At 39.9% G+C, this 26,710-nt stretch overlaps 1 protein-coding gene across 2 annotated transcripts; it reads left to right on the plus strand.

The window, feature by feature from the left end:
• The first annotated feature begins 2,983 nt into the window (after nucleotides 1-2,983).
• LOC149104883 (uncharacterized) lies at nucleotides 2,984-19,324 on the plus strand. Of its 2 annotated transcripts, XM_089271435.1 has the most exons (10): nucleotides 3,041-3,235; nucleotides 4,376-4,472; nucleotides 8,794-9,297; nucleotides 10,344-10,774; nucleotides 11,358-12,141; nucleotides 12,685-12,796; nucleotides 14,248-14,497; nucleotides 15,185-15,976; nucleotides 16,737-17,967; nucleotides 18,904-19,324. In XM_089271435.1, the coding sequence occupies exons 1-10, from the start codon at nucleotides 3,074-3,076 to the stop codon at nucleotides 18,906-18,908; spliced, it is 4,368 nt and encodes a 1,455-aa protein (XP_089127561.1). In that variant the 5' UTR covers nucleotides 3,041-3,073; the 3' UTR covers nucleotides 18,909-19,324. The 2 variants fall into 2 exon arrangements, with proteins under 2 accessions (XP_089127562.1, XP_089127561.1); XM_089271436.1 differs by lacking the exon at nucleotides 18,904-19,324 and having other exon boundaries at nucleotides 2,984-3,235; nucleotides 16,737-18,151.
• Nucleotides 19,325-26,710: the final 7,386 nt, after the last annotated feature.

A 26,710-nucleotide genomic window follows, 5' to 3' on the forward strand; every position in this document is an offset into this window, starting at 1 on the left:
GTAGATAAATGGAGAATACCACTGTTTGCGTTGTATTTCTAGGTAAAAGTACTTAACAGTTGCAGCTGTACAACAGTTTTATCCTGAGGATAAATTCTGACACTTGCGCTGTCTCATGGTGGACACCAGGATAATTAGTCCTTTAGGGGGATATAGGGAATATAAAGTGCTACTATTGGGTGAGTGCTCACGGTGTTTGTTGTAATTATATTGTTAAAGTTTGTAGGATCTTTAATTATTACACAATGTACCTTTCAAATTAAGTCATTCAGTTTAATCTGAAACCATTAAGGCTGTATGAGTTAGGGTTCAATTGTACTCTTTGTTGTATCATATCATTATTATATACTAATTGAGCAAAGGAAGCTAAAAATTGAGCTAGTGGGGAAAAAAAAGCACAACAAAAGATGTTTTACATTCTTGAAAGTAACACGGGTGGTGATCAGGTGGCCGATAGTGAGTGAGTTGGGGCTGGATGGTCCATGTTAAGTGGTCATCAGGGACATTGTGTTGTTCTTAGTCAAGATAGTTTGCCGTCACAACACCTCTTGATACAAGGAGGACTGGATGCAAGGGTGTACATGGATATGTTGTAGTTTAAAAAGAATGTATTTTAGGTAAAAATGATTTCGACTCAGGTTATATTGTTTTAACTTATCGATTTTGCATATAACTTTATTTATTTCTTCATGTTTGGGCGTTTCTTAAAAAAGAATAACATGTCCACCACCCACCTCCCTGACTGTCCCTAACCCTACCCTACCCTTAAGGGGCCACCAAAAATAAAAAGGACAGGGTTAACGCTGTTCATTGAAAACTTTGAAAAGAATCCCTAAGAGGTACCAAGATCCCCATCCTTTTTTATATGGAAGTCCACCCAGTACCTTGCGCAGCCAGGATCCCATTTTAACCCCCACTTTTTTACTTTGTACTCACCTAGATTCACCCAATCTCTGACTTTGTAGTCCACTTTCATCTTCACTTGGCTATGCAAGCAATCATTACAAATTTTGGAATATTTAATGCCTAATAAGTTATTGGTTTCCAGACTGCCCCATCCTCTTTGATGAAAATTAGACTAGTTTGAAATCATCCTGACCAAAAAAAAAAGCATTTTTAACTACAACATATATACATGTGTACCAGTCTGCCTGGTGAACTGTGAAACTGTTGGGCACTTTGAACAACTGCCATGGCTTTTCGCTTTCTCCTCCATTTTGGTAGCTACAGGAAAAATTCTCTCTCTTTTGCCGTTTTCTACAGATCTTAGCAATTTCCATAATTTTCAGTGGTTAAATAAAATATGATAAGCTTTCCAGCCTCCGCTGTCCTTTAAGTTTTGAACTTTGCGTTTACGTTATTCCTGAACAGGTGATTCTGCTGTTGGAAAAACATGTTTGCATAATAGATATCTTAAAGGACCAGCTGGTTTCAGTCCTGATATTTTGTCCACTACTGAAGGTGAGATGTTTACTACTAAACATCATTATTTAAATTAAGTTTAAGTATTACATGACCAAGTCAAGGCCAATAACCAAAACCAACCAATCAGATTGCTTTATTGCTGTTCCATATTTTCGCTTATGGCTTACTTGTTTACAGGAAATAACGTACATGTCAAAGCTTGTTAATCGTTTTCTTCCAACTTTTACCCATTTTTGCCTCTTGTCCACGTGACCAGAGTCACGTGGACACGAGGATATGGAGGGTTTTTGCTGTATTCCTTTGCAAGGATTCTTCCCATTCCGATCCTAATGAAGATTAATGTGTAAGGATACTTCGTTTGCCTAATGTAAAATCCCTGTGAAAAGATTTTTCGCAATTCTGATTGTATTCTGTTTTCTTAACAATTTATTAACAGCATGAAAGCATATCATCATATCACGTTACTTCGGTTAAATTAAGAAGCAGGTGAAATCACTCTAGACGAATCAAACGGAACTGATTGGCGCAGACTGGTTTTGAATTCTGTATCGTTTCAATCCGTGAAATGAAGCAAAAAACAGCATATTTAAGCTTAGAGTTGGCTTTAATTACAGACCCATGTAAAGGTCCCTCAAAGGGAATTTGTTTTAGGAAACCCTTTTAATAAAGGGTCTTAAAAGCTGAAGTCCCAAAAACCTAAATACAACTCTAACATCAGAAAAATCTAGAGATGAAATGAGCCGATTCAAAGCTATCATATAATGCGCACTTTTTGAAAATGAGCAAACAGGTATAAAAACGAAACCAAAAAGAAAAAAATAGCTGCCAATAAGGGTCAGATCGGTCCAGGTCGTGTCAGATGGAACTGTACCGGAAGTGAAAATGAACTCCTGTTTACTTCAGCTAACGTTACACTTACAGAGGTGACTGAAGAAGACCCTGCCACATTGAGCCCTTCACTGAAAATGGGTGACTACGCGGTACGCAATTTATTTGTAACATGAATAAATTACATACTACAGTTTGAATTAATGAGTTTTTGCGTACTGCGTAGCCGGCTACGAAGAACTTAGTTCGAGTGGCAGGGCATTCTGCGGTGAAGTCCACTTACATTACACTTGTTTGGTTTGGCAGTGGATTTCCTCGCACTCTAAAACAAGTGACACGAGGCTACCCAAAGGGCCTTTGATTTTCAGTCTTTTAATGTCAGGCATGAGTAAACGCTAAGTCAGCTCCCAATCAGGATATGCGCAAAAGTGAAGTTTATGTTGCCTTTCGAGGTTTTTTCTAAACATTTATGACATTTGTAGTAAATCGTTTATTAACGAAGTTTGCTTGGTACCATACTAGGAGAATATATCGGTCTTTCATTTTTTGCTATGGACCTCATTGCACTCGGTCTGTACTGTCACGATCTTGAGCCGATATTCCTTTAGTATATCTCTCGAGCTTGGCTAATGACATACTTACCCCACCAAATTTGATATAACGAGTTGAATTAATATTGACTTATTAGATCTTTTCCACTTGGATTTAACTGTTTCTAGTTGGATGGGAAACTAAGACAGTTTATCAAGATCATGGCAGAGTCGTGAAATTTTCAATATGGGACACTGTTGGAAATTTTTTCACGCCGTACTACAGAGGAATGCACGCTGCTATTATTGTGTATGACATAACACAGCAAGATTCACTTCGAAATGCAAGAGAATGGCTTGACATACTTCGGAGTGAGTCCAGGCCAAACATTTTCAAAGCACTTGCAGGAAACAAAGCAGATCTTGTTAGCGAGAGGAAGGTGACGTTTGAGGTAATTTGTTTTTGTAGCCATAGGTTTACGTCAGGTATAAAATCTGCAGTTATATTATCAAATCCAATTCTGTCACATCGTAGGGATACAAGTTCTTGAGGAAATCCGTTATATTAAAAACCCTATTTATGGTCTAGCCCTTAAATCAAAACCCTGTTTCAGACCTGCGTTATAATAAGTTCCCTAGTTCAGACCAATGTTAAATTGCCGTAAACATAATTTGTGAAGGGCTTTTGTTGATTTTCTTTGCGATAATGACGAAAAAGTGGCTTCTTTTTAAAAACATACCCATATCTAGGCTAGAGTGCAAAATCCATACTCTATTTTTACCAAAATGGCCAAAATCAGCTAAAATCGATACCCTATTTATGACCAAAACAGCTGAAAATTCATACCCTTTGGGGCCGCACATACCTTTATAGCCCATACAAGGGAGTACCTCCCCCCCGGGCTTAGTGTCAACTTGATGGGCTCAAATGTCGCCCAGCAGTATTGTAACATAAAGAAGGCGCTAGTGTTTGCGTAGAGTTTGATCTCCGTGGTTGAGTAAACATGGCGTACGGATCAGGTCAGAATGCGAGGTTGTGTACAGCCGTTACAAGAGCAATTAGAGAAGCCATATCTGTTGAAGAACTGATACACCATCATCAGGGAAGAGGTTTTTCCTATAATCTATTGATCGTTATTCAAGTAGCAAAGGGCAGCATTTTCGGCGTGGGGCAGCATTTTCAAGGCCGAGGTCACAGGTTTTCACCATACGGACCTACTCTAAGCCGTTAAATAACTATTTTTCCTTATCTTGTAAAGTGGAAGACAAAAGTTTAAGACCGTGGGTAGATATTTAGAAAAATCCGGACCGCGCTGAAAACCAATCAGATTGCAGGATTCGTTACCGTGCACTCTTGTAAAAAAATAACCGTATTTGTGAATGGGTGGTCAGTAATGAAGAACCATAAATAAACCAAGTTATCACGAAAATAAAAACGACAAAAGTAAAATAAATAATTGATCATTACAAACGGCGCCCTATGGTTTTCTGTGTACAGTGTACCTGTATAAATCCAGTTTCCCTCCTAGGCTACTGAAACTACAGGTTCAGCTCATTGAGCAGGGTTTTGTTTCTTGAATTTGATTGTGTAGGATGGTCAGTCTTTTGCACATGACAATGATGTGGATCTATTTATGGAAGTGTCAGCATTAACCGGTGAGAATGTGGAAAAGTTGTTCTTAACAGTAGGTGAGTTAAAAACCGATCTGTTTTTGTTTTACTATATTTTTGGTAACTTCTGTTCACCTTCATCATAGCTACAATGTTAAAAGGTTCGTTACTGCTTGTGCTACAAACCTGCGTGTTGTCGTTTTTAATTTGAAGTAGAGATGCTTAAGCGCGAGGGAACGTTTTACCCTCGTTAACGTCATCGTTGCCCTAACTCATACATGTAACTCATCTTGTGGTATTTGGTCACACCTCGTTCGAAGACCCGGGCATCTATCAGTTGTTTATCCCTGGACTCAGTACGTTGTTTATTTGCTGATTCGCTGTTGCTCGCATGTTTTGCTCCTTGCGAGCTCCACGAGCGCTTACGAGTATTCTCCATAATCTAGGCGAAGAAACAGTTATAGCACCTCACTTTGTATACGATCCCTAGGACTTGGTTGATCGTTGGTCGGTCCTTGGGGGTTTTATGAGGTAATGTTCTTAGCGGTCTATAAGATAGTCAAATGTGAAAATTTTGGAGGACGCAACCCAAACAATTAGATGCACCCTTAACATAAGGAAGCACCGCAAACCCCAGTGGCCTCTCCTGTGACTGTCTGGGTTTGTTTTATTGTTGAGACACTTCCTTAATAGTCTGTCAGGACACCAATTCGCTTTCAAATCGGTTAAAACTTGTTTCTGCTCATTTGTTATTAGTTCAGGACGTGAAGTTGGCGTGAAGTAGGTTGGCACTTTTTGTAATGCGGAGGTCCCAAGTTCAAATCTCCTCCCTGCCACTAGATGGATTTGTGTTTGGTGGTTCCAGATTCAACTCCTCCACGCTTTGTAAATAGCCAACTGCTCCCGCCGTCTCCCGCCAGTTTGGATTTTTAACATATTTCTGTTCAATTTACAATATTTGTTTACTCATTTCAGTGTCGTTAATTAGCACAGTAGTGCTAAAGACTTTTACACTGTAATAAAGTGATTTATTTTGTTAATCTGAAGTGACCAATCAGGATTTAACAGGGATGGGGAAAATTATTGTCGATGTCAATGTTTGTTAACAGGAAAGGCTTTGAAGTCGGGAAACTTTTCTCACTAGAGAGAGCGTTGAATATTAACATAAAGAAAACTATAACTTCGAAAGCCACAGCAGATTGTAAAAAGGGAAAAAATATGAAAAAGTTTGTTTCTCCAAGCTTTTAATTTGACGCCGAAAATCAGTTTCCCCGGGCGCGTTTGGCGACTCGCTCTTCACTCGTCGAGTGTCGCCAGGTAGCATATTAGTTGTGCTATTTTGAGCAAAATATGTTGCTCGTCGTCAATTAAGGTATCAGTATACCCCAAATGACCATCATTCGTTTGCGCCGCTTTACGGTCGGACATTTGACGAAAACCCCAGTAAAGTATATATTTTCAGTTTAAGAATTGTAGATTACAAAGGTATATTTATTAAAATAAAAAAAATATAGCGCTCTATTTCCCAAAGTACAGAGGTTCACTAATCAAGTTCGGTTCCGCGAGTTTGAGCGAGAGGACGCGATGAACATCGCTATGTCTTCTTTTCTTCCTTTCTCTAAAAACGGTGTCGGGAAATTTGATTACATGTCTGGTTTGTTTTTGACACGCAGTTAAAGTTTGAAAGTAGTTGATAAAACATGCGTTCTCTTCACTAAAATGGTCATAACTTTTGAAAGAAGCAAAAACTGAAAATTCCCCCACACCGTTTGCTTTTTGCCTGATTTTCGGGCAACACTCTCTCCAAATTTTAGCGAAAAACTTTAAAAACTCGCCGGAAACGCACTCAAAAGGTGTGCTTCACTCGCTTAAATTTTTGTATCTGGAATACGGAGGAAAAGATACTTAAGGGCGCTTTTCCGGTGTAATGAGATATTTAAACAAAACGTGTGAAAATAATGACGCCTTGATTGATTAAGTGAAGGCTCATTTTACTTTAACAATAGAGTTCAACTACAAAGCGGGCTCAAATGTCGGTAACCCGAAAACGCTGACCCCCGTCCGCGGACCCCACTACGGACTTGTCCACGGACAACCCCTACGGACCTCCACTACGGACCACCCCAAAATAGTGTTAGAAAAATGAATAAAGATTTCACTTATGGGTTGTCTAATAGATTACTCGTGTCGGTGAAATTTCGAGTGTTACACTGTGCAAATGTAACAGACTTGGGTTTTTAACATGCTCCCCCTAACAAAAAAAAAAAATGCCTAAAAGCTGTTTTCAGCGTGACATGCCGATGACAAAAAGAAGGAAAGTTCTTACCTTCCATTCGTAGCTCAATATAGCCATGTAAGATGTGTTTTTAACTTGTTTAAGCTTGTTTGTATTTGTAATTCCGCTGAGCAAATTGTGAAGCCTGGAACGAGTTCGCGAACCCACAGAAGAATGGGCTGAACAAAATGGCAGAGAGGAATGAGCACAAATTTCGAGGCTTCCCAGAGAGGCTTCCCGGTCTTTCATATACTGCATGGTCACAGCAAAGGAAATGGCAATGTGTAATGACATAACTTGCGCCTGAGCCTGAACCCAAGTCTGTTACATTTGCACAATGCAGCGGTCGACATTTTGCCGACACGAGCTATCTGTTAGACAAACCGTAACTGAAATATTTATTTCTTATTTTTATTCTATTTTGGGGGGTGGTCCATAGACGGGGTCCGTAGGGGTAGTGCGGTAACCGGTCCATAGGTAGTCCGCGGACCCGGTCTGTAGTGGGGATCCGCGGACCGGCGGTCAGTGTTTTCGGTTACCCCTCAAATTTTGCCTCCGGCGGGAAATATCCTTTGCAAGATCTGAATTCCACCGCTCGTGCTCCCAGGTTAGTAAGGAAATATTTTTCGCTTCTGTTTCTTCTTTTGATCTGTAAAACGCATTAGCTTGGAGATGCCGTAGGCAATGAAAGAGCGCACTCGTAAACAACGTAAAGGAAACCCACGAGATACCGATTGAGTTGAGATGTTACCGTTACCGCTTTGAACGGCGAAAGCGCTAAGGAAGTAATGCTCAGAGAATGTCAAAGATCTTCCTCGTCCAGTACAAGCAACTTCTCCTGCTCGAAGCAGGAACCTTTGTCGCTAGCCGGCTAACGCATCAGCCTAATTCTGATCGATTGTTTTTGAAGCATTTCTGCCCTGGCATTTTGCTATGTGGTGATTTCTTCGGACTTGCAAATGGACACGAACTTTTGCGTTTCTTCGGCGACATAAAAGCTCAAATGAAAAATCTACAAACGCAGAACATTCAGAAGAGCTCGTCGACTACCAAACACAAACGTTGGACAATCGTACTACGCGTCAATCTGTTACGTAACCCGTTGACAACTATCAGTTAGAGGTAATTAATGTAAAGAAACGTTTTTCGTTTATAACTGCTTAGAATCAATCTTTTTTCATAGAACTTTTTTTAAATGTAAAATCGCAATAAGATTTATCTGAAAAAGCGAAAAACGATTTTTTTGAAAAGTGGTCAATTGTGGGTTATACTGATACCTTAAACTCAGAGTGCTCGCGTGAAGTTATGAGAAGAGACCAAAGCAACTTTAGCATTCTCTCTATTTTTGTTAACTGCGAAGAAAAAGACCATAATAAGGGCAGCTTGTTTTTTGACTGACTCTCGTACTGCGGGCGCAGCCACTCTGTGCAATGTATGTCAGTAGCCAAATTTAAGATGTCAGTACAGCCTAACCTGTGGTTGTTAGAGTTGTACCACTCTTAACTTGTTTTTGACTGCCGCCCGTACTACGGGCGCAGCCACTGTATGCAAGGTATGTCACTAGCCAAGTTTTGAAATGTCAGTAGAGCCTAGCCTGTGACTTTTAAAGTTGTAGCACTCTTGACGTATGTCTGTGCTCCAGCTCTTTTGTAAGTTGGCGTAAAGTGTAGAGTTAAACGCATCCTTATCCTGCGTCCTTAACCTCAACAGAGTTTTCTAAGACTGCTTTGCTTGTACCATTTCTCCAATTCCTTCAGATATTCTTTGGATTGATGGTGAGGAGTCATGGTTGTAAGGCCCTGATGTGAAAAGCACTGTAAAGCCTGATACTTGTCCTGGGTCGCTGAAATACACATAGGCAATGGAGTGTTTCATATCTTTGGCGAACACCACATTGCTGGTGCGGCACAATTGCTTTCAATATTCTGCTGCTTAAGCTTAAACCGCTGACATGGTTTCCTCGTGTCCAGTAAGGATTTAAATAGTACTGGGGCATAATTGACAACGCATGTTTCGGTTTTGCAGTTTTGATACTGCACATCAGAGACATCTGAGACCTAAATTGTCAAAAGGAACCTTCATCTAAAACAACTGAATGAGAAATTGTTATTATTCTTTTTGCAGCGGACCAGTTGGAGAGGGAACTTACTTTAACGGAGACAATTCGTAAAGATAGCAAGGCTTTAAATCTGGAAGGGAAGAGATTGTTAAGGATTTCATACGCTGTCACACAACTGATGACGGAGGTGGAAATACTGAACCTTTCACACAATGAGCTCGCAAAGTTATCACGTAGTACAAGAAACCTGTCAAACCTTACAAAGCTGAATTTGAACCACAACAAGCTAACGCAGTTCCCTGAAGATGTTCTCACCCTGATCAACCTGACGCACTTGTTTATGAATGACAATCAACTCACAACATTACCGGCAAATATGAAAAATCTTGAAAAACTAGAAGAGCTGGAATTGAGGAACAACAAAATGAAAAAACTCTGTAAATATATCGTGGACTTAAATCATCTTAAAAAGCTCTCCGTGACAGGTAACCCCTTGACGTTTGAAGAAATCGGAAGTCTCGTGATATTAATGGATTTGAAACCACAAAGGATGTCAATAGACATTGCAGGTTAGCATTAAACATGACCATTTACCTTATGCCATGCACTGGTGCATCATGGTCTAGCTATGTAATAGCTGCTTACTTCTTAAAGTTAGTGGTAGTGAGTCAATTCTTATAAACCTGACTAAAACAAAAGACACCGTTTATTCATGCCTCAACCTCAATGTTATTTCTTTAATTTTATCTCATTCCCCTAAGCCTTGAAGCTGTGTTAGAATTTTACAATATATGCTTATGGATCATTTATTATTAAGTTTTTTTTGTCCAACGTGGAAGCGAACGAGATACGCGATCAAGATCGCAGATTGTGCTAATTTGTTACTTTACGGTCACTTGCAAACCTCTGTGATTGAACTATGCAACAACAACCAATTTAAAATTATTCCCTGATATAGAGCCTTCGCAATCAGAAAAATAGGTCTGCAATGCGTAGTTGTGGGCTTATAGCTAGTTTTATTTCTTGGGTTGAAGTATTGTAGTCTTACGAGTAGGCAATTACTAGAAAGATAAAAGTACAAGAATAAATGAGGTTCGTGCTTGGAACGTACTTGAGCCTGCTTTTTTAACTGCCCAGAGCTTCGGTAAAAACCAATTAACTGAATATTTTCTCCACAATATTACAGTTGTCAGTGTGGCGCAATGGAGACCATATCTGCCTTGTGAGCAGGAGGCTATGAGTTCAACTCTCTTTACTTATTTTCTTCTTTTTTCTCCTTTACTTCTTTGTTTTTTTTTCTTTACCTAAACATTTACCGAAAGGCAGCGTTAGCGTTCCGATGTGCTGTGATGAATTAATAAATGTATTCCCTCACAATCAATTAATTATGACAGGGTGGCGCAGCGGGTAGGATTCAGTCAGGGAATCGGAAGTTGGATGAAAGGATCGGCGGTGCGAATCCTGGCGTGGGCATTTTCTCTTCCTCCTCCTCCTCCTCCTCCTCCCCCTCCTCCTCGTCTTCCTTATGCACGCATAATGCATAAGCCCACAAACACGCATGCGTAATAAATAAGCCCACAAAAATCACTGCATTTCCTGACAATTACACCTACAGTTCCTGTAGAAATACAAGCGCAAGGAGGAGTTGCAAAGCTGCTCTATGAAAAAGCGCTGAAGGAGGGATCCGTGAATGTTTACCGTGGTAGAGTGTTATTGGTTGGTCAGGATCGTGCTGGCAAAACAAGTTTGAAGAAGTCTCTCTTAGGCTTGCCATTTAACCCTAAAGAACAGAGCACTGAGGGAATTGAAGTTGATCCTTCGGTCTTCGAGATTGAAGTCGATCAAGTAAAAAACTGGAATTCCACAAGCGAGAGTATGCTAAGTCTGGCGGAATTTTCTAAAGACATATCAAGAATGTTCGTTGAAAAACAACACCATTGGATATTCAATGAAATAAAGGAAGATACGGGAATGGAATCAAAGCTAGAACTGACAGGAGAAGAGTCAACAGTGGAGGTGGACACAAACAGCTCCGACATGAATCAGGTTTGTACGTTCAAGTCTGGAGCTACTCTAGTTTAAAAGTGAATGGTATGGTCGATGGTAATTGAAAACGACAATTTATAAACTCGTTTTGGTGGCAGGAGGTCATTAGTGTCTACATGTAAGAGGTTAAGGAGTGATCAGTGTATAACAGTACTGAGTAACACTGGCGGGCCAAGAGTAACGTCCCAGACAGTACTGATAGCAACCTCCTGTTTGACTATTTACGACTTACTTTGATTCCACACCCAGGCAACATAGCATGGTTGAACTTTTGTAGGGCGCCATAGGTTGAGACTCGTGTGCCTATCTTCTAAGAGCATAAAACTGGGCATTTTTTAAAAATAGGATTACGGTACATAAAAAAGGAGGTAGTATACATAATATTTGGGCTTTGATCGAATTGTAGTCAGATTAGATAGATAAGGGTGACTCATTTATTATGCAAAGTTCAGTCCTTGTGGGCAAAAATGTGAAATCTGTTTTTCAGTACTCCTACACTATTTCTCAGATATAATTATAGATACTGGAATAAGCAGGTCCTGATGAAACGAAAATGTTATCTCTTTTAAAAATTCCATTTTAGGTTCCTGAAAATGTTGGCAAGAACTCTCAACAACTCAATCTCAAGAATTCAACCACTTCCCCGCCAGAGAGTGAAATGCGAGTGGAAGCTGTAACAAAGAATACCGTTGATGACCTACCAGATGACAGCAGTGTAAGTTCAAGTAAAAATTCAACATTAATGATGCATGCAACCTCGCCTCCAGATGACGTCACAAGACATGCGTATCTGTGGTTGAGGAACATGCTTAAAGGCGTGCATGGTGACGCTGAAAATGCTGATGACAAGAGAGAAACCATAGTTACTGTAGATTTGTGGGATTTTGCCGGACAGCACCTGTACTACGCTTCTCACCCTGTATTCTTGTCATCACGTGGAGTGTATGTCCTGGTGCACAACCTCAGCAAGGCACTAGACTCCCCAGCCCAGCCCTGTGTTCGACAAGGAACACGTGATAAATCTTTGGAAAACCCAAACAACGAAACAAATCTGGAGAATCTGCTGTCATGGCTGGTAACAATCCACAGTATCAGACCAACAGGAGAGGAAATGGTTGGCAACTCAGGCGGCATGCTACCTTATCTCCGACCTCCAGTGTTCATTGTCGGCACACATGCTGATAAACCAGTTGAGGATATCGAGGCTACGACATCAAAGATACAGCAAGGAATATCTGGTAAGGAATACGAGAAGCATGTTATCCGGCCATTCTTCAGCATTGACAACACTCTGGGCAAGAAATCCTTGTCACGCAAGATCAAGAAATTGTTTGCGAAGCATCCGCAAGAGGATAAACGTCGAGCAGGTAAATGATTTTGTTTTCCTGGACCACAGATTGAAATGAAGCATTTCAGCTTACTATGAACAGATAGGTTCTACAAGACTTTTAGCTATCACAAATTTAAGTCTGCATTTGATTTATTCATGAAATCCATCCATAAAGCAAACTGGTAAAACAAAGATCTCTTCAAATACTGGTCATGCCTGTCTTAGAACTGACGTTGTTTTGTATGGAGGGAGCAGTCTTAATACACCAGGAGTATGTATTGCGGTAAAGATAGCCTTGAAAAGATTTACATTGTTTACATCCTCTGCCTAAGATACCTCAAAAGGTTCTTGGTTGGGTGTTTGGTGTAGGGACCTTTAATTTTAGAGTCTGTTTTATGGGAAAGTATCTTTGTTGGGCCATGCTCTCGAATTGTAGAGGAAATAAGCACAAATCAGCAAACGTGTAAAAAAAGACACATGTGATAAGAGCTCATTTGTAAAAACTTTCATTCTCCTAGGATTTGAACACGGACAACTTTGTTTAGGTGCTTGGTGTCTTGCTACCATTTGTAATTTGCAGGGCGAGGAAGTGACACTGATGTTACTAGTGGTGATGGAATTCATGCTCTTCGAACCAAAATCATGGATGTTTTGAGACAGGAACCATACATGGGGGAGAAGATACCAGTCAAGTAAAGTGATATGAAAAGAGAAAGATATCTTCACACCTTTGCGATAACAGCAGTTGTACAAGAGGCCTGTAAAAAGGTTTTAATTTCTATGATCTCCCATTGAGACCTTTTTGGGTTTCTTTGCAACTTAGTTGCTTGTGAATGTCTCTTTCTTCTTTTATATTTCATTTATGCCCTTTCGTGCACTTCGTAGTTCTACACAGGGTAGTGTAGTAAATTTAGGGTCTGTCTGTCTACAGTCATTTTATCACATCAGCACAACTAGTGTTTCCATTTTTCCTCATTCTTTTCATTACTGTCCTTTGCACTGACCGTACTTTCTCGGTTAAACGCCGTGGCCTTCATTTCAAACTTGGCCTTGTACGTAGACCCGACATTCAGTTTTTGCTGCATTTTTTTAGCTTTGAGTTTATTAGCAAGGGATTTTGTTTATCATTTTGGACAGCCATATATTTAGCCATTATAGCTTAACCTAGTACTAGACCTCAAAAAAAAAAAAAATGCTAGAAGGACTTATTTACAACTCTATCTTAGAGAACCGACACTTAATATAGAAAATATGATACTATTCTTGGAAAGAGGTTTTGGAACGTATATACTTTAATGCAACTGCGTTCATTGAAATATCCAGGATATTATTTAGGCTACATAAGTGGAGAGAAGCAAGAAAATACCCTCCAATGAATTTATTAAAGAAGAAATGTGCGTTCTTATCGAGAAACTAAGATATTCTGACGAGCCATGTCTTACATTTGATTAAACTGAAAATTTCCATGAAGTATTACATGGGGATTTTTCAGGTACTTTCTTTCGAATTTTACAGGGAAAATATCCGGAAAAATCTTTCGATGGGAATTTCCATTTATATGTCATCTTGATAACATATAGCATTTCCCAAGATCGTTTCTAGTAAAATTTTCCTAGGAAACTATCAATTATCCCTTTCATGGAATCTTCGAAACCCATGTTTTGGAATGTCACCTTTTTTCTTCGGTTTAATAGGAGATTTGAATACAACATACACTTTATTACCAAACTATAAAAACTCTTGGTTACAAAGAAAGATAATTGAAACAGAAAATTAGTTAAATTCACTCATAATAACTAAAAGCTACGTGAAATGAAATAGTATTAATTATTTTATATGAAGAAGTTGGTTGGCATTATAACTTCAGGGGGGTGGGAGGGGGGCAGCAAGGAGACAAAATAAGGGAAAAATGAAAAATATAAATAAATAAGTAAGCGGCGGGAACAAATCACTAAAATCACTATATACCTAGGAATAAAGTAAATTAGCAATAAATAAGTGACTGGTAAGTTTCAGGTAAATGTTGGCAATATGGTTGTAAGATGTTATATTTAACTTTGTTTTTAAAAATTGTAAGGGGGAGATGTTTAATACTTGAATACTGTTTTAAGCTGATTAGTTATTTTGTTTCATTGTTCTTTAGGTGGTTCAACTTCGAAAAGGTCGTTGAAGCTTTGGTAGCTGAGAATGTGTATCACATGAATGTGGAACAACTTCAAAGGTATGCCAAAGAAGTGTGCTTTATCGAGGATGAAGACCAGTTCTACGCCATGTTGCACTTTTATCATGACCTTGGAATGATTGTAAAGCACCGCAGCACAGTCATACTGAAGGCGCAATGGTTAATTGAGCTATTCAAGATGCTGATAACCATACCACCCTTCAACAAAGCGGTACGAAGACGTTATGCTTAGCACTTAAAAAGCCTATCTTCTATACGAAACGCCTAGCGTATTCCCCAAACAAACTCTTGGTCATATGGACCTACGTATATTTTTATTGAGGACTGCTTTTAAATGAGGTCTGTTCCTCTCGGCAAAGGCAAGGGCATTAGCAGTGTGAGTTACTAAAGTAGCTATTTACAATAGATTAAAACCACTTTCAAAGAAAGTAAGTCTCAAAGTAATAGCTTAGACGTGGTAAAACCAAAAAGCTACAGGGATAGTTAAATTTAGCAAGATTAAGGAAGATTATGAAAGACGGACCTGTAAAATGCGGGCGGAAGTCTTAACATGCATCATACCTCAGTGACAGAACTCTTTACGAGAGTCGATTTCCGTTTCTCTTCCCTTGGTCTTTTACCGATTCTAGTGAACATACATGGGAGAAATTAAAGAACGCGAGGTCCAGCAGGGTTATAAGAATAATCCCTTAGAATTGTAGTATGATTATGGTCTCGCTAACCATGAGTGGTTATGGCACTCAGCTGATATATGGGAGGTAGTGGGTTCAAATGCCGTCGGGAACTCAGATTTTCTCTTGTCACATGTTCGTTACATGTTGAGCTTCGCTTTTACAAATCTTTCTTTGCTTCAACAAAAAGGAATTGTGCAACGTAAGTGTGTTTTGATTGTTGTTAGGATCCCGTAGAATCCAAGTACTGGCTGGAGGTAGAGACAAGCGGTGTCCTCAGTATGGAACTTGTCGATCGTGTCTTTTCCAAATTTATTCAGCAAGGCCTTGTCAAGGAAGACATCATGGACATGATGGAGCGATTTGGTTTGATCGCCAAGTTCTCAGCCTCGCCAACTGATGTGAAATACTTTGTACCCGCTCAGCTTAAGTCGCCACCTGAAGACCTTGCTAAACTGGAGCCATCACCCACCGATCCTTGCCCGTTGTATCTTCACTTTGTGGATGGTTTTGTTCCGCATGGATTCTTCTCTCAGTTTGTTTCAAGATCAATATCTTGGTGTTCCAAGATTGGATCCGTACAACCCCCAAACCTGTACCGAGATGGAGCTTGGTTTGTTGTTGGTCGGCAAATAATACATGATATGATTCTGATTTGCAAAAAGAAGTCCATCAAGATTTCCGTCAGGCAAAGAACTCGAGATGAAGCAGTTCCAGTTTCGACATCGCCAAAAACAGCAAGAAGTGTGCGATTGTTTTTGGAAGACACTTTGCAAGATTTGTTGAAGCAGTTCCAGTACCTTGGTAATCTGCAGTACGAGCTCTGTGTTGCATGCCCCTACTGTCTGCAGGGAAGTCGGCAGTGTGTAAACCACAGCCAAACCTTGTGCTCGCACGAAGATTGTTTGCACCTGCTTGAAATAAAACAAGGAGAACAATTGATCTGCATGAAAAGCTTCAGTGGCAAAGTACTCACAGTTCCTGGTCTGGAAAAATGGTACTCACAAAGAACAAGCCAGGTATGATTTATGAATAAAAAGTAATGTGTTTCACAAGTAATAACACTAGTGGTTGACATCGTAGTTCAGCATGGGCGATACAAAACAAACGCAAAATGTATTATCTACCTATATCAGGTATTATTAAAAATTGGATCGTTGGATAATGCAATTCGAGAGTTTTTATTGGCTTACTCATCGTGGGTTATGAGTCATTATACCATGCTCTACAAATACGGTAAGCGTGCGCGTGATTTTTTTGGCCTTTTTACTTTGATTTTAGTTTAGCTTCCTATATTTTCGTGGCGTTTTTAATAAAACAATTATTCCACTCGCTCTTGTTGGATATGGGACGATTATAGCCAGTTTGGCGCTACGCACCTCGTTGGCTATCTAACATCTCATATCCAGCGCGCGCTCGTGGAATAATTGTTTAATAGTCGTCACCATTACTTGCCATTAGGGCAGCATTCGAAAGGAAGAAATGTGGCTGTTATTCAAACAGCTGAAGATCTGTTAAGGCCGCAATCAACAGTAATGGGATTTTCCTGTCTTGGTCTGACATCTGGCAAGCTCGGAATAAAGCCATCAGAGGAATTCCCACAGTTAACATCTCCCTTGTAATCACTTTCGTTTTCGTGATACGCAGCCAAATAAACCAAGTTGAAAAGGGGATTTATTCTTACACTGCAAGATAAGTGCATTTCATGTCCGCTTACAATATATACCGAGACAATTGGCTGCGATGCATTTTTATTTAGACGGTTTCATTTTCTTGCAGGATTTATGTCTTTCCTCTGTAGCCGGCACATCTCAGAGCGAGCCAGCACAAGATAATCCAGAGACGTCCGAGAGAGTTTTGAAAGTAACTCTCTTAGGCAGTGAGTGGCGTTCGAAAAAAGGAGGCTTGTCAACCGTAAACAGAAAGCTTGCCTTCCAGCTGGCAGAACACATGGAAGTAGAAGTCACTCTATTAGTCCCACCGTCAGCCTGCTCTGAAGAAGAAAGGATAGACGCTAAGAGCCACAACATTGCCATTAGAGAAGCAGAGAGACTCGTGGGCTACGACTCTCTTGAATGTTTGATTGTCCCACCAGGAGACCTTGCCATTGACGTTGTTCTGGGTCATGGAGCAAAGCTTGGTAAACAAGTCCAGGTCATTAAAAAATCGCACAGTTGTAAGTGGGTCCAGGTAGTGCATACTGCACCTGAAGAACTCGGAATGCACAAGAACTATTCCAAGGCCATTTCCAAAGGTGAAGAGAAGCACAGAACAGAAGTAGATTTGTGCAAGTTAGCAAATCTTGTTGTAGCTGTTGGACCCAAGTTGAAGGACGCCTACACTGCTTACCTGCGATCGTGCAAAAAACACCAAGATGTCATTCAGCTGACTCCAGGTATTTTCAGTGAATTTTCAGTCATAAAACAAGCCACTTTCGGGGGCCAGAAGTTTAGAGTACTGACCTTTGGCCGCGGTGATCCAGAAGACTTCAGTCTCAAAGGATATGACATTGCTGCTAAAGCAGTAGTTGAACTGAAAGACAACTCGTACCGTCTGATATTTGTGGGGGCACCAGATGGAAAAGAGGAGAACGTCGCAGAGAACTTGCTACAATGTGGAATCTCAAGAGATCAACTGGTCGTTAGGAAATTTGAGCAAAATAAGGAAAGATTGAAGGAGTTGTTTTGCGAAGCTGACCTTGCCATCATGCCGTCCAGGGCGGAGGGTTTTGGACTGACTGCGCTGGAAGCCTTGTCTGCTGGTCTTCCCATTCTTGTGAGTGGAAACTCGGGTTTTGGAGATGCACTGCGTTCGTTACCATTAGGCAAGCCATTTGTGGTGGAGTCAGCCGAGCCTAAAGAATGGGCCAAAGCAATCAAAGCCGTCCGTCTGAAAGACCGAGCAGAGCGGCTGCAAGAGATTCAAAGACTGCGAACAAGTTACGAAGATACTTTCAGCTGGGAGAAGCAGTGTGAAGCTCTTGTTCAAAAAATGTGGCGATTGATAGATGGTAAGACTTTCATTCGTCGCGTAGTTTGCTCTTTGGGTCCAATATAATGGAATTGTTAAGAGTTATTTCAACACATGCCGTTTGGAAAGTAAAGGCTAGGTTTTTCTTGGCCTTTTTTCTCGAAAGGTGTTGTACATTTTATCAAAAAGGGTTTTTCAAGATGAATGTAAAAAATACATTGACGTTAAAGGCCTTTGAACGAAAATATTCGAAACACTAAAAGACAAGTTCTCTAGTTGACAAGATAAATCAATCGCGTGCAGAACATATCGTACCAATTCATTCCACAGAAGACATTTCGCAGTCGCCAAATGTAGAGGCTTTCTTGAAATAGTTAATACCACTGTTATAAGCAATGTATAAATTTCATACGCGGGAGAAGTCTTGTCATGGGAAAGAGATTTGTGTGAAAGATGTGAGGTGCTTAGTTTTCGGAGCCAATGTTTCGGAAAGTTTATCAGGGATATGAAACCAAGTCTAAAGTAATTTCTGTATATACGAAGACGATTGCTTTAATTCTCATTTGAAAATACAAACATAACTAACAGTTATCCACTGGATAGTGATTTAACCGGTGGATAGCGCTATCTGCCCTTTGATCAAATGGCCCCTGTTATCCGCATTTTTCATAGTTTTTCTTGAACTGGAAGCAAAGTTCAACGATCTAGAGATAACACTCGTTTTACAAACGAATCCCCGCATCAAAGATTTGGTGCCAATCCTATGTCAACGGTATCGATTCTGATGGCTAGTATCTTTTTCGTCATTATTGCTTAGAAGTTTTGGTTTAATTTGGACTGTCAACAAGTTATTCGTCCCCTCAAATGAAATCTTCTTCATACAAAATATGTACAGTCGTTAGTGGCAAATCTGTCTTGTAACTTATATTTTCTACCACTGGTTTATTTGTTACATACACTGTTCTCTCTTTCACAGGTTAACAAGGCTAGACCACTTCACTGTGGCGATACATGACTCAAGAAACTCTCGAGGAAACAATGAACTGTTGCAACTTCTTAAAACTGAAGGAAAAAATGCGTTTGAAGAACTTTATGTTATCTTAACATGCACATTGTGTAGCACAGGTATTATACAACTAGGAAATAAGTTTAAAAGCGTACCGACATTAATGTTAGAGGGGCCCTCTAACATTACTGTCAGTTAAAGCCCGCCTCAAGACCACTTCGTCAGTGCGATCAACTCATTATTACAGGCACATTTTTTGACCAGACGGTAAGAAAACGCTTAGTCAGTCATTTTCTTGTTACTTTTTTTTTTAAAGAATTCCTTGAATACGACCACAATATTATGATGTAGTTGTAGTGATAGTAACGGGATTCCACTGTATAACCTCTTGGAATGCGGAGATGTTATCTTTCAGAAGTAGCTTAAAGTTTTACGTTTCCCAATTTTTTAATTTGACAAATACTCCGTTTTAGCTTCCAGTGCTACACAAAGTCGTTGCAAAACATTCCAAAAGACGGGTGCTTTGATAATATATTTTTCACGCGAAGTATAAATACTTTTCAGTTTGAGAATTTATTGTATAGTGTAGCTGTCGCTAAGAATTTAGGTTTACACTCAGTGCTTCGGAAAAGGTCGAACATTTTCATAAAAGATCTACATGTGATAATGCAAAAGGCAATTATATTACTCCAGAAGAAAAAGAATCAATTATATAATTAGTTTTTGAAAAGAAATTTTGAAACAGTATGGTATTTTATATCCTTAAAGTTTTAACCTGTAAATTTGTCCTAAAACTTAGGTTTTTAATTTTTGTAGGGGTCTCCAATTAACGCTGTAGTACAAGTAAAACTTGAGCAGGAACGTGTCCAAGTAAATTGATTGAAAGACTGATCAATTCATTTAACGAGCGTCGAGATCGCGCAGAACCTTTACCCACGAATAAATTTATATGATTTCCATAAACCGAAATTCTGGGAAAGGTGTCGCCTTTTAAACATTTTTTTTTTTAATTCTCTGAAACAGTTTTAAAATTTGAATTCGCTAAGAATTAACCGGAATATTCGTAGATGACTGTTATCTTCCGGGTACATCGTGTGTTACCATGATACTTAGAGCTACTAAAGCTAGAATTTATGCAAAATGTGATTTTTGTGCCCCAAGCTTTCAGCTCCGGGAGCTGAGTGCATTGAATTGATTTATAGTGTAGATTCGAGTGACAAAGTAAAAAGTAGATTATGGGCACTTAAAGATTGCATAGTGAAACAAATATTAGTAGAAACGTTCAATGGTATTTTAGTGATAACGGGCTGAGTATGCAAAGGTGATGCGAAGCTCTAGTGCGCTGGAATCGGATCGAGCGGTCCTGGTTCGAGCCCTAGCTAGGGTAATGGTGTCTTTCCTGGGCAAGACTCTTCACTCTCACAAGGCCTCTCTCCGCTCAGGTGTATAAATTGTTCCCGGTAAATTGTTAAGATTATCTGACAAAGCGCAGCTGGGGGAGGAAGTAAGCTATGATGGGCTAGCATTCCGTCTCCGGTAGGAATAGCAATACTGTGATCTCCGAAAATGAAGTATGAGTGGTCCTTCGCCAGCATGTTTGAGACATGGGTATAGCGGGAGGAGAGCGTGACCTGCTTGGACACTTCGTTACGTTTATATACGCCTTCTAATGACCTGGACGATGGTGCATGTGGAGGTAAATAAAAGTTCTGTGGTCAGAGTAGTAATATAGGACCATGCATATGATTATGTAGTACTAGGTAACGGGCTGTAGTGTGTGTGCTGACGGATGGCTATATGGGGCTGTTTGTGGCTTCGTGTGGTTATGAAAGGCTTTGTAGAGAAATCTCTGTTTAAATAATATTTGCGTCATTAGGATAAGCCCTTCAGCTTCTGATCGAACTGCAAAAGTATTACTCTGAATATTGAAAGATCATTGTACAATTAACTGACTCGAGACGTTTGAACGCGATCTATTAAATACTTTTTTGTGTGATGCGGGTTTAAAAATTCAATATTTTACAATTAACTTATGAGCTCATTTACGCTTTTGCGCGCCATCTAGAAATATTGCAGTTTTTCAGAGGCAATATCTCCTCCAATTTACACTTGAAGGATTAAAACTCTCACCACTTCCTAATTTTCATCGCCATCTGTCCTCTTTGCGCCGTGGGACGCATAGGTCCTCACTAAGTTTCACTACCTCTAATTTTTTTGAGTCAACTTGAGTTTAGCGTGATGCCTTCTTTACGAAAGGTTTTTTACTAGATCGACTGCATCAGCAAAGATTTAATAGCACGGCCTTGTGCGGGGGGAAATATGCAGGGCTATCTATAACTCTATATGGCTATCGTGTATAGATAGCTGTATAGGCTGTGTATGACTTTGTATGACTAGAACTGTGTATGACTTTGTATGACTAGGGCTGTGTATGACTTTGTATGACTTGGGCTGTGTATGACTTTCTATGGCTATCGTGCTTAGATAGTTATATAGGGCTATATATCGATGACTATGTAGGGCATTGGACTCTGAATGACAATCTCATTGCTGTTTAGGCCAAGCGCTCTGTATAACCAAACTTAGGTATGGTCTATCATGGGTAGCTGTGTAGCGCATGTCTGGCCAACTAATAACCCTATGCATGAATGCTAGTAAATGACAATCACCCATTCGTCCTCTTAACCCTCTGTGAGGCATAGGGCTGCAACCATCCTGCGCCATTTTTTCGGTCTTTTTGTGCTTTCTAAGTGTCGGTCTATGTACAAGGTTGCCTCCTTGGGTTTCCATCTTGTTCCTTCATTATCAGCCTTACGTCCCTGGGAGTATATAGTTATAAACTTTGTATAGAGCTGTTTAAGGCACAAATAGCCCCTATTGGAATATTAGGCCGGCTGTTCAAGGAACCATCCAGGATGTAGCTTTCAGTAAAATTTGTTGCTCGTCAGTGACGTTTACTAGTTTTGTTTTGGTCCTTTATATTTCACTTTGACGAGTTTGAACTCCACAAAAGAATGGCACTGAAAGACATTAAAGTGCACCTAAACCCCATTTTGTTTTTTCTTTAAAACGAATCTACTTGTTATTTGAAATACTTCTGCGAAAAACATTTTGGATTCGGTTAAATCCTCGATTTTCTGTGCCCCGACGAAATCTCGAAAATAGCCCCAAAACACCGCCATTTTGTTTCACGACCGAGTTTGAGGAGAATGGGTCCAGCGGCTGTTGTGACGTCTACCCAGGAAGGTCGAATATCTCACGTCCTCTCATTGCCTTCAGGATGGTGCAATAAACATTCGAAAAGTGCACAGAAATGCCTTCCAGAAGTGCTATCGGCTGTTGCAGCAATATCCCAGATCCAAAAAAAGATATACTGTACAATTTACTGGCGATGATCGGTCAATGGTACAATAAAGACATAAACGATGGTTGATTTTGTTGAACTGAAACGAGCGAACCGAGTCTGTGAGGGAAAGATTTCCGTATAACCCCATACATTTATTATGCATGGAGAATTATTAATTATGTATGCGCTCTATTGTTTTTGAAGACAATAGCAACTCCCTAAGGTATTGAATATATACATTGATAATTACTACTTACTGTGATAATAAAAGAGGATTTGATTGCGCGCTGTGGTGCGCTACCGCGCGTAGTCTTTTCGCCGATTCTCTTCTTCCCCTAGCTCCCTTCTTCTCTCTTTTTCTTCTCCATATTACCCAGGCTCCTTACGGATTTTTTTTTTTCCTTTTTTTTTCTTGTACGCCAAAAGGTCTCGAACCACTTACCTTTCGCATACCTCTCGCTTACCAGTCTCTCTTCTACACCACTACACTACGAGGTTCAGTTGAGAATTACCTCTCCAAGAATAATTTTTATTTTACTTGACTCGTTCGCATTCCAACAAATTAACATCACAATTTACTTATTCATGTGTTTAACGCATGTTGCACGCTGCACGAAAACATGCATCGCATGTGTGGGTCCCTGGTGAATAAAAAGGGGGGAGGGGGTAGTGGTGATTTCTTTCTTTCTCCCAATCGCTTCTCACAGTCAACCACAGCCTAAACTTCGTAGACTCAGACACAGGTGCGCACATCCAACGCATTGAAAATACATGGTGGGGAGTCAAACGAAGTATGCCTCGTACAAGAACATCCGAAGATCTCTTCAAAAGCTATCTACAGGAATGGTTGTGGCGTCAGCACCATGGAGACGATCCTTTTGGAAGCATTATCAAGCGTATCGCCGACTTATACGAAGTGCGCAACGATGCGTAAATTGTTCCTCGTACTACTGTATGCACTGTTCGTGATCTGATCGCCACTTCATGGAGGAAAGAAACAAAATACACAGCTTCATCGCATGGGTCTGAATTTGAGGAAGGAAATCAAGGAGAAAAAAACGCGGAGAGACGCGACAGGTAAGCGAGAATTTTATTTCACTTTGTTTACATTTACAAAAAATAGTATAATAGTCGCTAACCCGCGTAACAGATTATAGCTAACCGCAAGCAGCTGGTTTTGCTTAGGCCTAACACAGTATTTTTAAGCTTTTTTAAACTAGCGAACAGGTCTAAATCGCTATTATTTTAAGCAGTTTTAAGCCTGCGCTCAGTTTAAAAATACGGTAAATGCGCCCAAGAAATCGTTCCGTTTTTGCGTATTTTAGATACAAAAATTCGAAAAAGTCTAAAAGTATGTGACACTTAGAAAAAAATGGTAAAATTTGGAGTTATTCAAATCAGAGAAGTCTCAAAGGAACGCTATTGTTTTCGCTATTGTGTAGTTAAACAAAGAACTGTATGCATAATAAATGTATTGGGTTTATACGGAAATCTTGCCTCTGTGAGAACCATTGAAGAACTCTCACTGGAATTTGTTCCGCAGACTTTCAAACGCTATTTTAAAAATTTTCTGCTTAAAGCCAACCAGCAATTTTTCGAAATACTACCGACAACCTATATCTTCCAATCCCGCAGTATTTATAACAAAGCCGGCAAAGTTGTGTGATCGATCAAGTAGCGTTACGACCAAATACCGGTATATATACTGATATGTAAATAGGTCGCAACTGTGCGCCGCCAACCAACACTTATTTCTCTTTCGATTTAGATAAAATTCGAAGATTAATCCTGTAGAATTACATGATAACAAAATTGTTACACTCACAGAGTTTTTCGAAGGTTTGGAAATCAGCAGTGCGACAAACATTCATTCATGTCTGCGGACCGCTTAGGGAACACATCCTTTTCGCTTATTCGACGAATTTGACTGCAAACTTTGAAAAAAATTTACACTTGTTAGTTGGAGTTCCGACTTAAAATGTGTGAAATCGGTAATTGTATGAAATGTTTCCTTCCCAATTCCGCCTTGCTTCCCGCAGCTTCAAAAATACAGGTCCAAACAATTCTACGATTTTCAATCGATCGAAGCCACTGCTTTGGAGGTCATCAAGTCTCGAAAACTGCAACTCTTACGTCGCTCTTATAAACATGAAGCATTCCAGAAAGTAAAACACAAACTGGATTTAATAGCACAACCATACCTTGACAAAATACATTCTCGCGAAGGACATATGTAAACAGGCTATAAACGCTCCAACCTCCAACCTACTTTATCAAATAAATTATGTATGTATGTGTATGTATGTACGCGTATGGGTCTTGTGTCTGGGTGACGAATTTACCATCCAAAGCAGTCCTTGAGTTTTCATTCCTGCTTTTCGTTTGCCTGCTCCTCCACTTCGTATCTAGCTTTCCATTCTTAAAAAACAAGCAGCTCGTCCGCAAAGAAGTCTTCCCCGTCGTCGCTTGAAATATTGCAAATTGTTCTCAAAGCTCTAAGCAGTGAGTTCACAGTTGTCGAACGTGCTCGATCGAAGTTTATTTCGGTGTCTTCCGAATCGAAACCTAACTCTGACTCCAGTGACGAAAACGAAATGATTCTGGAACAAAACTTGGACGTTTTAGTCCCAAAATATATTGGAACGATTAGTTTTGTTTTCCATTTTCTCGAGCAAATACAGAGAGCTGACTGAGGCGCCATTGTGTTTGGTTCCTGGGTAGCCGTCATCAGCAACCGCCGCCCCAGACTCCCTAAAACGCGGTCGTGTAACACTTCAGCCGCGACTTTGACAGGGCAAAGAAAATCGAGAATTCAATCAAATTCAAAAATTTTTTCGCCCAAATGCTTCGAATAACAAGTGGATTCGTTTTAGCTTCGTCCACAAGAGATCTGGGAATGAGATTAGCTTTTCCACATCAAACAACTATATGACTGACACGCTATAGCATAATATCTCTACTAAAATACTCAGGAAAATTAAGGCATGGGTCAGCAATTATTTTACTCAAAACAATTAGGGGGTGGTCTACGTTCTGAGGCTTGGTTCATAACAACATAAACTTTTGGGAGACAAATACATCTTCTAAAGTGATTATTTTTGACTTGCCAAACTTATGCAAATTAGGTCACGTGACTTGATACGGCCAAAAAAACGTGGAAAATCTTTAAGTAAAAATGGGAATAGTTTGCAAAAAGAAGGTTTCAACAGAACTGGCACGGAACAAGTCCTAATGACAACAGCAAAGGAACTGTGCTTGGCAATTGTTGAATAGTTCATTATTTCTGGAAATAAACGGTTTCTTCTGCTAGTACCCAGTCCCCCGATAAAAGTGATTTGTCTTTTTAAAAGTTCCTATTTACGTATCTTAACTTTTCCAAGCGCAGAAACGATGTATTTAATGACCCTAAACTCATGAAACTAACATCAAAGTTTAAGGACATAAGAAAAGTGTTCCCATTTAACAAAAGAGATTGGCTTGAAGAGACCACGTGACCTAATTTGCATATTTTCGATATTCTAAATTGACACAAACTGTCAACCTTTTCACCTGGCAAAGTTTCATGCTGCTACAACTAAAGCTTCAAAAGATACACTACCCCCTAACTTTCCGGGTGAATAACTGGAGGCCCTTGCCTTAATTTACTTGAGTACCGTTGAGTTATTGGCTGGTTATTGAAGTAGTGGTTCAAAGTATATTAATATTATTGATAATTGAGGTTTCTTTTGTTTTCGGATGAGTAGCTGCAAACTGTCGCAAAATGGTTTAGACAGTTGAATAAAGAATAATTTTGTTTTCGATTGTTCATCAACATATGTTTACCCAGGAGCATATCACACGAACTCTGCCCTACTCCGGTTCAATATTTTAATTTAAGAATTTTGATGTCATTTCAGCATTAGAAGAAGACGAAGGATATTAGTTAGGTGGGGATTTTCTATAAATCAAAGGGGGAGGGGGAGGTGGGGTAGGGTGGGGGGCTTGTTATGCAAGGTCAATCTGAGAATCGATTCGCGATACAACTGTGAGCGAGATACTTATAACAGAGGGATTCCCGTCCAGTTGTGGCCCTCTGTCACACAACAGCGTATTTTTGCTTGACAACGAGAGCCGAAACTGGATTGAATGATGTTTTTAGTTAGTGATTAAAGTTACACTTCGAAACATACACTGCTGTTAATTTTTTCTTTTGTTCGAACCCTTTCACGCAGGCGTAGGGGTAACCTGCGCGGGAATTTGCTCGAAGGTGCGCAGGGAGTGAGGGGAGCCTGTGCACCTCCAGGCTGACGTTACGGTGCTCGCTACTGCGGTACCGAAGCCTTGTAAAACATTCAGCTAGGCCTTTTGTCGAGTACTTCGACGATTTAGATGAAGACTCTAAAATATTCAGGTACTTCAATGACAAGTTAGATATCGGGGATGCGTATGGCT

This window comes from Orbicella faveolata, unplaced genomic scaffold (assembly GCF_042242905.1).
Source record: "Orbicella faveolata isolate gen_17 unplaced genomic scaffold, um_ofav_v1 contig_34, whole genome shotgun sequence".
Classification (NCBI taxonomy): Eukaryota; Metazoa; Cnidaria; class Anthozoa; order Scleractinia; family Merulinidae; genus Orbicella; species Orbicella faveolata.

What these genes read in the sequence shown, in the direction of transcription:
- LOC149104883 (XM_089271436.1), top strand. Translation starts at nt 3,074, where the DNA reads ATGCACGCTGCTATTATTGTGTATGACATAACACAGCAAGATTCACTT. An exon ending in GATGTCAATAGACATTGCAG is followed by an intron (nt 9,298 to 10,343) that starts GTTAGCATTAAA and finishes TTACACCTACAG; the next exon opens with TTCCTGTAGAAATACAAGCG. An exon ending in GGGGAGAAGATACCAGTCAA is followed by an intron (nt 12,797 to 14,247) that starts GTAAAGTGATAT and finishes ATTGTTCTTTAG; the next exon opens with GTGGTTCAACTTCGAAAAGG.